This window comes from Wasmannia auropunctata, unplaced genomic scaffold (genome assembly GCF_000956235.1).
Source record: "Wasmannia auropunctata unplaced genomic scaffold, wasmannia.A_1.0 LD336000.1, whole genome shotgun sequence".
Classification (NCBI taxonomy): Eukaryota; Metazoa; Arthropoda; class Insecta; order Hymenoptera; family Formicidae; genus Wasmannia; species Wasmannia auropunctata.
The window spans coordinates 301,376-311,836 of record NW_012026890.1 but is presented as its reverse complement, the minus strand read 5'-3'; the positions used below and the strand labels follow the sequence as shown (position 1 = coordinate 311,836).

General features: G+C 44.9%; 1 protein-coding gene across 1 annotated transcript in view; it reads left to right on the top strand.

The window, feature by feature from the left end:
* Positions 1-2,073: 2,073 nt before the first annotated feature.
* Positions 2,074-10,461, top strand: part of LOC105453261 (aryl hydrocarbon receptor protein 1) — a 209,331-nt gene continuing 200,943 nt past the window's right edge. Inside the window, exon 1 of the mRNA XM_011695052.1 lies at positions 2,074-2,144. Within this exon, the coding sequence (XP_011693354.1) occupies positions 2,089-2,144 (56 nt within the window). The 5' untranslated portion in view covers positions 2,074-2,088. The remainder of the gene's footprint in view (positions 2,145-10,461) is intronic.

Sequence of the window (10,461 nt, the reverse complement as noted above, 5' to 3'; positions counted from 1 at the left end):
GGTATCGTTCCATCGGTGGTTCCGCGGTGGTTAGGCCGGTAGCGCCATGCTGGCACCACGATTGGTCTCTTCGGCTTATACGTAGGCGTGGCGAGCGTTGCGGGTGGGAGTCAGAGTGGTGACCCTCTGCGTCACGGTGGATAGAAACCGGCGGCCGGTCTCCCGGTCGACCCATGGAGGGTTACTCCTCTGCTGGGCCCACCACCACCGGCCTGCGCCTCCACTCTCCGATCTATGCCACGCTCTCCTGACTTATGCTACGCCCGGCAGGCCCGCCAGTACACGATACGCTTCTACGAAGCGAGCACCGCATTCGTACGCGCTCACTCCGCTTACCGCGAACCTGCCAGGCACACGAGGGGTTTCGCCACCAACCTACCAATTAGACACTTCGCGTTCGCCACTGGGTTTCGAGTTCTCCAGCCTATTAAGTGCAGATAGATCCTACGACTGACGGATCATCGCGACGGTTCGCGTTTGAACGGGCTCACCCATTCGGTGATTCGCGTCAATCGACTCGCTCCGACGGATCGCAAAGGGTGGTGAAGGAAGAAGTGACCCTGGTAGGGGAAAGAGGTGGCTTTCTCTTTCGCGATAAGAAGGGAGGGACTGTGACACCGATCGAGGGAGAGGGTGGGGACGAGAGGACGATGATCGTGTGACGAGAGAGGGATGTGCGGGTCAGTTTCCGCGCGCACGTGACACGACCGGATCGGGAAGTCTTGGTGATAAACGTCTCGCATCGGCCGACCGGCTGGATATTCCGAGTGTTCTGGGCAGATATACCGAGATAACGCGTCGTACGACCGTCACGCAACCGGATGATAGTAATATCGAGTGGTACCGAGTATCGAAAGGGCCTGCTGGCGCTCGTCGGGATAGTGAGAGTGAAATTTACGTGCATCTGCAGTGAGGATTAGATAACGCGCTCGAAACTGTTCGTAATATCGGAGCGGAGGGATGGGGCGAGTCCCTCGTTTGCATCCCGGGCCCAAAAGCGATAATCGTATCGCACCGTCCGAGTGTCCTGATCGTTGCTGATTCCTGAACGTTGCTGACGTTCCCCCGTATAGTGTATCGTAATGCGGTTGCTGACTCCGATTCTGTCGGGCGGGAAAGTGAATGACTAGCGATTGCAATCTGATTGATGTCGCGCCGTGATTTCCTGGTGACAGTGAACTTGTCCCGTGGAGAATGGTGTGGAAAGATGATCTTGCTCCGTGTACAGTGTACTGCGAATTTTACATTGGGAACGATAACGACGACTCGCTTGCCGAGCCTGAGGATTTTCTAACGACGCTACGCATTCATCACGACGTTTTGTGAAAGGAAGAAGGGTGCAATCACTCGATGTGAACTCTCTGAAAATCGTCCAGCTAAGCTATTTAGCTCCGTTTACAATCCAATGACAGTTCGCCATTCTTTATCGGTCGAAGCCGTTGGATGTCAATTGACGGGGTGATAAACTTGTAGACAGTCCGATTCTCGTTTCGTCGAAGGAATCCCGCGTCCACGGGGGACACTGGTCGCACGACTTCGCTTGACAGGGCCAGAATTTGCGGCGGCGAGAGCACAGCTGTCGCAGCTGCCGCGTCGTAATCGGCCGCGCGCGTACGGTGGTGTCATCAGGAGCAAGTGCCCCGACGCCAGCAGCTGGTGGCAGTGGCACCGACGGTGACAGAGGATGACGTAGCGTCGTCGCTAGAGGCAAGGGGCGTCACGGTCTGCACGGTGTACGCGCTGGACAGAGCCGCCTCGGCGGGGCTGGGGGTGGTCGGGGGTGTCGGTGTCGGTGTCGGTGGTGGCGGCGGCGGCGGCGGCGGCGGCGGAGGCGGCGGCGGCGGTGGCGGCGGCGGCGGAAACGGCAGCGGGGGCGGTGGTGCACCGGGGATCGCCGGGATCTGTGGACCGCCGACCGCGTCCCTCGCGCCGACGGATTACGTGACGGCGGCATGCTATCCCCCGGGATCGCAGCTCACCCTGACCGCCACTCACCCTCAGCCCCACGTCGTTGATCCCGCGATGACGCCCACTTCGGCGCCGGTGCCGACCCCGACGTCGGCGTCGGGCCCCAACAACCCCGTCGCCATGAGCCAGCTGGGGACCGTCTACGCCACCAAGAGACGGCGTCGGAACGGAAAGAGGTCGGTGCGAGTCCGTTAAATCGATACGACAGACGGAACGAGAACGACCGATGTTATTTTGTGGCTCGGAAGCGGAAGGATAGGCTGTTGGGGGAGGGGGGGGGGTGTTGTATGCGCGGCTTTTCTTTTTACCTCCGAGTCGCGAAACGATATATAAGTCGTTCTCGTTTTTAAGTATTGAGATGAAAGTGTAACCAGTCTGTTGTATTTAGGATTAAAAGATTCGTTTGGGAATGTTAGAGTGACATACTTGAATAAAAGGACTTCAAATACTCAAAAGGAATATTGACCTTATAAATGTAAAACATATAGAAGATTAACAGAGATTTATGTTTCGAAGGACTTCTGAAAATCAATGAACATTACGACGATGAATTTTGCTCACATGTACATACAGCAGAGAGAAATAAATGTTTAATTAAAAGGAAAAGTGAGTAAGGTGTGATGATGATATTGCATATTTATTCTAACTCAATTAAGCATAGTATAGGAAGTAATTATTGGCCGAGTAGGGAAGGAAATAAATATACGAGATTACCTCATAATTAAAGACGAGCAAAATATTTGCATATAAAAATAAACATTTACATAATGAATATTATTAGAATGATATTTTTATACTACGATTGACATAAACTATCATGACAAAAAATATGATTTTAATACAAAATATTAAATTGCACGAAGTTGCCGTCTCTCATAAAATCATCACGTTGATTCTCTCAATGTGATTTAACATTTTCGTTGTTTAATTGGCAAACATTTTCCGCTCGGGAAGTTGAAGTGACGTAAAAAGCGGACTGTAGGATTAGCTCTGAAAGGCTTCGAAGTATCGCAGTTCGAAACGCATACATAATTTACAGGTTTGAAGCCCGTGCTAATGGGGGCGAAGCCGTGTGTTCGCACGTAAAGTTGTGCGTTTGCTCGTAAAGTTAATGCCGATGACTGATTCACAGACACCTCGCGGTATTCATTCAGTTAGACGTTCTCGCATGAGCAGCTCGAGTGCACTTTATGCTTAGTTTCGTATTACTGTATTAAGCGAAGATTGTATGTATGGCCTGTTATCGTAAACTTTTGTGGAAACAATTGTTTTTTCTAATTTTTCATCATGAAATATTCTGCAACATATTGTTTTAACTTATTCGATGATGAATCAAATATTATCGCGCGTTATGCGCATTATATATTTAGTTTGAATTGGCATTATAAGCCTTACTTCTCTTTTGGACCTTTTATCAAAAATGACAATTGCATCGCGATTAAAATAATGCTTTTATCGCGAAAGGAAATAATGCTCAGTACCGCGAAGCGGTTTTCAAGGCGTAATAATAGATGCGCATCACAAAAGATCGTCGTTACGTTCGCAATGTTGCGACTGATGACCGACGAAATTGCGGAGGTGCACGGGTCGCCAGAAAATGTTGTTTTCTATGCATATACGCGGCGAATTAGGCGGAAGCCAGAAGACCGCGATCATTTACGATTTGTCAGACAAGATACGGTTATATATTAACAATGATGATTGGGCCGGAATAAGATGTACGGTCGCGTGTTTGTTTGTTCTCTGGAACACGTGTATCAGGCTATTTTTCCCCGCATCAAAATCGATGCTCCTTCTTTGTGCTTTCCGTCTCACGCCAATTTAGTCTTTTTTTTTTTTTCTAGACGTGGTTACACCACGATCGAGGAAACTTTAATCCAGTGAAAACTTCCGTCTGCTTAGAAGATACATACATACACTCGGGTTTGCCGAAATACTTCAGGCCGACAATCGCAATTATCTCGGTTTCGTAACATTATAGAAAGCATCCTAAGTGCAGTTTAGTCTAAATGCAATTTCACCTGTCAAAATGTCAAGTTGTACGTGTCGGTTTAACAAGTCTACAGAATCTTAATATACATACAACCTAAGAAGTAATTTATTAATCGTAATGTACTTCGATTTTTCTTATTTCCGTGAAACATAATGGAGACATTAATTTACGACTCGTTTTTAATATCTTCGCATGACACTTTATTCATGTTGATGTGGTCGAATCTGATGATTGATGTGTCCTAAAAGTTTCGTTACGTTTAATCAAGCTCGCGTGCGTTAGTGGAATTAAAATTGGCAGTATAGGCTTGCAGAGGTATGCATAGTTCTGCCGTTATTCGGCAGTTCTCGGTAGCTTGACCCTTCAAAAAGAAGCGCGAATACAAATCCGTAAATAGACAAGTACACACTTGAACTTTCAAAATTCCGTTTTAAGAATTACTCGCGCATTGAATATCAATACTACAGATATTTCTAAGAGCAATACATAAATACTCTAATGGCGAACGTATTCCATTTTTTGCGAAATAATACAAATTTTTTCGTGAATGATAAGTTGAAAGCTTAAGAGCTTTTTTATAGAGAGTAAATTTTCCGTTACATACCGTACTCACAATTAGTGCCATAAATTTCCCGAAAAAATCCGCGCCGCCAGCAAAAAAAAGAAAAGAGGAAAACAAGAGCGTTGCGTTGGTATATCTTTATTGCATTAGCAAATCGAGCGCCGGAGAATTTTTTCATCGCTCCGCCGCGAGTCACCGTGCGTCTCGACTCTCCGGGCGCTGCGTGAGAAATTAAGGCAATCTGCACCAATCTGGTAAGCTCTTAATCCCCTCATGACGATCTCGCATGCTCCCAGGTGCTTCTTCTCTCTCGCTCGCGAGCACGCGCCCGCGTGTGTGAGCGCGCGCGCGCGCGCGCGTATACACGTCGTGGGTTGTGTGGGTGCGCGCGCGAGTAGCGAAGGGGTTGTTGCGCGCCGCGAGTCGCACGGGTTGTACGCGCACGCGGCGCGTTCGATGCATCAAAAGGAGGATGCGCCTAGGGTAGTCGGCCGCTAAGCCGACAGAGATGGAGCGGCCCGGCTGATTGCGCAGAAGCGGAAGACTAAAATTCTTCTCCGCGTGCCTCGAGAAAGAGAGAGAGAAAGAGAGAGAGAGAGAGAGAGACTCTCCTTCGAATCGCGCGTTCTTCCGCAACCTTGTTAACCTCGGAATGGATCGCGGTTGCAACGCGCGCGACGGCGCGCGCGTTGCAGACGCACTTCCAAATGCAGAGTACTTCGCAGACTCGCCGATACTCAAGGCGAACGTGTGCGAAGGCTAGCCACTGATACGTATACGGGGTAGCCCATTAACTTCAACCACTTCGCGGCACTCTCGGTGTCCTGTGTGCCCACTTGAGTGTCTTCATAAAGTATCGGCGAGGCAGGAGAGGCGTGATTAATTTGCTGAATTAATTTTTGAAGGTTGTCTCGGAATTCGGGATTTTTATTGATGTATCGTTTCCCCATTGGAAAAAAAAATTGCAACTTCTATCGCGTGCGTCGAGAGGGGCTCTCTGTTTCACGAACTTTTGTAAATTTATGTTAGAAAAGTCACGTGAGACGAGTATTCAATTTTTTCACACAGTTTACTGTGTATTTATTACTTATGTCTTTAAGAAGGATATGAATTGGAAATTTGTTTCAAGATGTAAAAATATGCAGTTAGCTGCCAATCAGTAGCAGACATATTTTTATTATATAATGTATAATATATAATCATGTTTTGCAAAAATGCTTTAATGAAAAAAATTGACATAATTGCACGTGTTTACATAATTGTACATGCTTCAAATATTTTAAAATTTTTTTATCACTGATGTATATTAATTTTGTTAATATTATAATTTCTCAGCTACTGAATAATAACGTACCGCGTACATTAAGTAATTATTTAATGCTACTTTAATGTGCTCTGAAATGTAAAGCGGTGTCTACAATGACACTTTTAAGACTTGAGATTTAAGAAAGTTGATCAATCACAATCGATTATTTTTCTCACGTGAGATGAATAATCGATTGTGATTGATCAATTTTCTTAAAACTTAAGTCTTATTGTAGACGCCGCTTAACAGAGATAACTTAAGGGCTTAATGCGAGCATTTATATACAATATTTCTTCAAGAATTCTGGGCATCAAGGGGCCTACTCGAATATATATATATATATATTCAAGCAGGGCACACGATGTGCACGATCGCGACGATCGCGGGCCCGCGTCCCGCAGACTCCGAGAAGCTTCAATTCCTCGACATTGAAGACGGTCTCCTTCCTCCCCCGTAGCTTCGGGATCAACGTGTCACGTTGAGTAATCGGTCGAACCCTTTTCCAGTTCACTTGTAGGTGCCTTCCACGGTGAGGAGCGTACCCCGTGATCGCGCCGTGGATCACGAACGGGCGTAATGGAGTTTTAAACGGTCGTTCGTTCGAGGCATACGGGCAACGATCGGCGATCTTCCTCTCATTCCTTTCCCTCGAGTCGCCTCTTTGATACGATACGTGAGAGGAGTAAGCGGGGGGGGGAGGGGAGGGGAGGGAGAGAGCACGCGGGGGAACGAACACGGGGCTCTATGCCAGAAAATGCCCGCAGGGTTTCCAGCCCGGTTCGTTCCCCTGCGCTTCTTCCTTCGGTCGCTTTGGCTCCTTTAGGACCCCTCTCGCTCAAAAAAGTCCTCCCCTCGGGCCTCGCCGGTCCTAGGCGAATGCACCTTGTAAGGCACACAAGCACACGCGTCTCTATAGAGCGTCATTCTGCAAATTCCGTTTCGACTGAAGCGACTTCGGCGCGGGCAGCAGCTTATATCGCTCTGTTTCGATCTCCGAATGTGCGAATGAATTATCGAAGACCGCGGCGATCGATGTATATATAGCTGTTGTGTATAACACTGGCTGTCGCTTACGCAGCGAGTCTTTCCTGATTTAATAATATTGTTGCGAACATTTAGAGTTAGTTGTATGCAATTTTAACATTGCTTTCGCTGTACCCGTGTCGCGAACAACTTATTCAAACTTTTGTTTGCGAAAATTATAAATCATCCGAGTATTTTTCTTTAAAATAATAACGTATTCTCGACATTCGTGATTGTTTGAATTATACGAATCCGAAGCAGCGGGAAGACAGAGTTTGTCAGAAACATTTTCAAACTACATAATACGCTAATCAATATGTCATGACAAAATCTTCGCTATATACCTGCCTATTTTTTTGTTCTTCGCTTCTCTTCCACTCGCCAATTACTTTCACTTCGAAAATCGTATTACAGACCTCCTTGTGACAGCTACTTAACTCTAACAAGAAGTTATCCGAACGAAGGCAACGTCGAACATCGTATCATCCCCGTGCACCTCGAGCGTCTCCGGAGCCCTGTAGAATGTCCGGGCCGCGGGGTTTGTCAACGTCAACGGGAACTTTATCGCTAACGATCGGAACGCGAACTCGCTGTCGAGTTTCCCCCAAAATTCTGTCGGGTTCGGGGAAGCGGGCGAGGCGCGCAGCGCGATGCTGCGCGCACGGTGCTTCTCTCGCCGCGGCCCTAATGACAGCAGCTTCTATAATTTGGAGTTTTTGAGCGAACAGCCAAATTACCGGCGCAGGGAGGGATTACTGTTATTACACGCGGCCGCGGACTCAGTCGAAACCTGATTATACTTCAGTCAGTCTCTCTCTCCCGATCTTGACCCGTTCGTTCGACTGTCAGCTCTTCGCTCTCGTTCGCCTCCACGGCGCTCCTCCGCGGGACGGACGGGGACTTCTCTCTCTCTCTCTCTCTCTTTCTCTCGGTCTCTCTCTGTCTCTTTTTCATTCCCCCTCTCGTGAGATCCGCCGAACGAGCCTTTAACCACGCAAATCTCACTCTCCGCCGCCCTGCTCTCGCGATGCTCTCACTGAAAGCAGCGATCTAGTATCTCGCCCATTAGCAACTTCGAGATCCTTTCGCGCGACACCGGTAGCCGCATAGAGGTGAATATGTCACGAGAGATTATACTCTTTTTCTTACGGACATTTAACTATTTGTTAATCCATTTGTAAAAATTTGATTTGACCAAGTGAACTTTATCAATAATGTGGGAATGTCCGGGCACACGAAATTATTTTTAAATTATTTTTCAACTGTAGTATCATCTTTTATTCGTGGGAGATTTAGTATCAATAGCAAATATACTGTCTAAAAGTGAATCAGTGGAATCATCACTGATTTTTAGTGTATATCATTTGGCATACTTAGAACTGTGAATAAACAGTGATTATTTCAATATTGTTTCAGTGATAATAACTGATTCGAATAGTGAATATCACTGAAACACAATTGATTTCAGTCCACAAAACTGTTTGACAGTGAAACTTATTATCTTTCAGTGATAGTTACTGAAATGATGAGTTCGAATCAGTATATTATCATTGAAATAATCATAGTTTATCACAGTTCTAAGTATGTCACTGGAAAATGATATACACTGAAAATCAGTGATGATTCCACCGATTCACTTTTAAAAAGTGATAGTGACTTTAAAAAGTGAAAGTGAAAAGAAATGAACAATGTATAAAAAGTATTTTAACAAATTCTTTTTATATAATACTGTTAGGCAAATACAATGTGAAAATTAATTTTTGTTCCCAAATTCGTGTATATAGTGTATATTGATAAAAAGAAGAACATATTAGGGAGTTCTTATCTTCGCAAATTCATCAAAATTGGAGATTTTACGAGAAACTATACAGTATTTTAGTAGTCTTTTGTAAAAAGAACTTTTTATTACAAGGGATTACTGAAGTTTTTTTTCAATTATAACAAGGCAACGAAAGAACTAAAAATGCTCAATGAGTATTGTAAGTTATGCGCAGTAGGATCATTCGAGCTGAGGTCGATGATTTCTTGACGGATAGCTGCCGTCGTCCCGGGTTTTGGCTGATTAGTTCTTAAGTAATTGCCGCGCATCCTTACGGCCTTATAACGCGCTTTTATAGCCTTGTAATGAACCCGCTTCTAGAGACCTTTGCTCCATTCAACCAGTCGAAGACCGTGGCCGAGGGCTCCGAGGCGTGCAAAGGATTTTCGTTATCCATTAAGGCATCGGCCCACGGTGCCCACGATATACGTGGCACATTTATTTACGCTATTCCTCGGCTAAATAAGACCACAAATCGATTTTATCATTAACGATTAACGATACGGCTCGGAGATACTTAGCCGCGTGTGCGACGATCAATGAACCGCCAGAATACACGTCCAAGGCGTTCCGAACAGAGGCAATGTAGTTTATATACCGGATATAAATATTGAATTAGAAATTGCGGTTTTTGTTTCATTCACGAGAGATTGCAAATTAATTCATGACGTTTGTATCCATAGATAACGCTCTGCATAATTTATACGATACAATTTATGTAGCCGGGCTGCATGCTTGGAGATAAATGTAGGACGCGCTACTCGTAAAATTGAACGTTGTTATTTTAAATCGTAGTATATACGTATTTCACGTATATACGTTTCTCTCGGCGTTATAAATTTCGTTTTGTCAGCAAAAATAGATTCGTCTGGTTTCCCACATATATACCTACCGCCGCCCGCGATATCACTCCGCATTAAAGGAGGATATCGCTTACCTACTTTCTACGTCGTAACGCGCACGCTGTAATTTAATAGACCCCCCTTACGTTAGTCAGCGCCGTGATGCGTTGCGGCCAGTGTATATATATAGCGTATATAGCGTCCGCGACAAGAGGATTATTGGTGGCGGGCATAACTCCCGTGCGCCCGGCCACACCCAACAGATTTAACACCTCGTATCCAATTATAAAGATGCCCCTTGTCGCGCACGTGTGATTGATGCTACATCATGTATTGATGCCGTTGCACCCGAAACGCCATACTGTAGTAGTTGGATTGTCACTACGAATGCCAGTGAATCCTACACGGAAGGAACACTTTTGCTGATTCCAGATCTGAAAATAATTTTTGTTTAATAATCAAAATAATTTTGTGCGAAAGTCAAAATGATTGCTAAAATATCAAAACGTTTTATAGCAATGCTTATTAGTTTTAACATTCCAACAAATTATTTTGATGATTTAATAAAAAAATTATTTTCAGATCTGTTTTTAGCAAAATTTTTAGATCTTTCAACAAAACCGTTTTTTCCGTGTAGTATTTTGCAAATGCGAACCACGATGTACTACCTTTAGTCTAGAGACAGTATAACACCAATTATGGTTCGCATTTGCAAAATATTAATGCGTTTTGAAACCTATAAAAAAGAAAGTGTTGCAACCGATGTGTCCATGATTGCACGGAAAGAACAATTTTGCTGAATCTAGATCTGAAGATAATTTTTGTTCAATAATCAAAATAATTTGGTGGCAAAAGTCAAAATGATTACTAGAATATCAAAATGTTTTATAGCAATGCTTATCAGTTTTAACATTCCAATAAATTATTTTGATGATTCAACAAAAAATT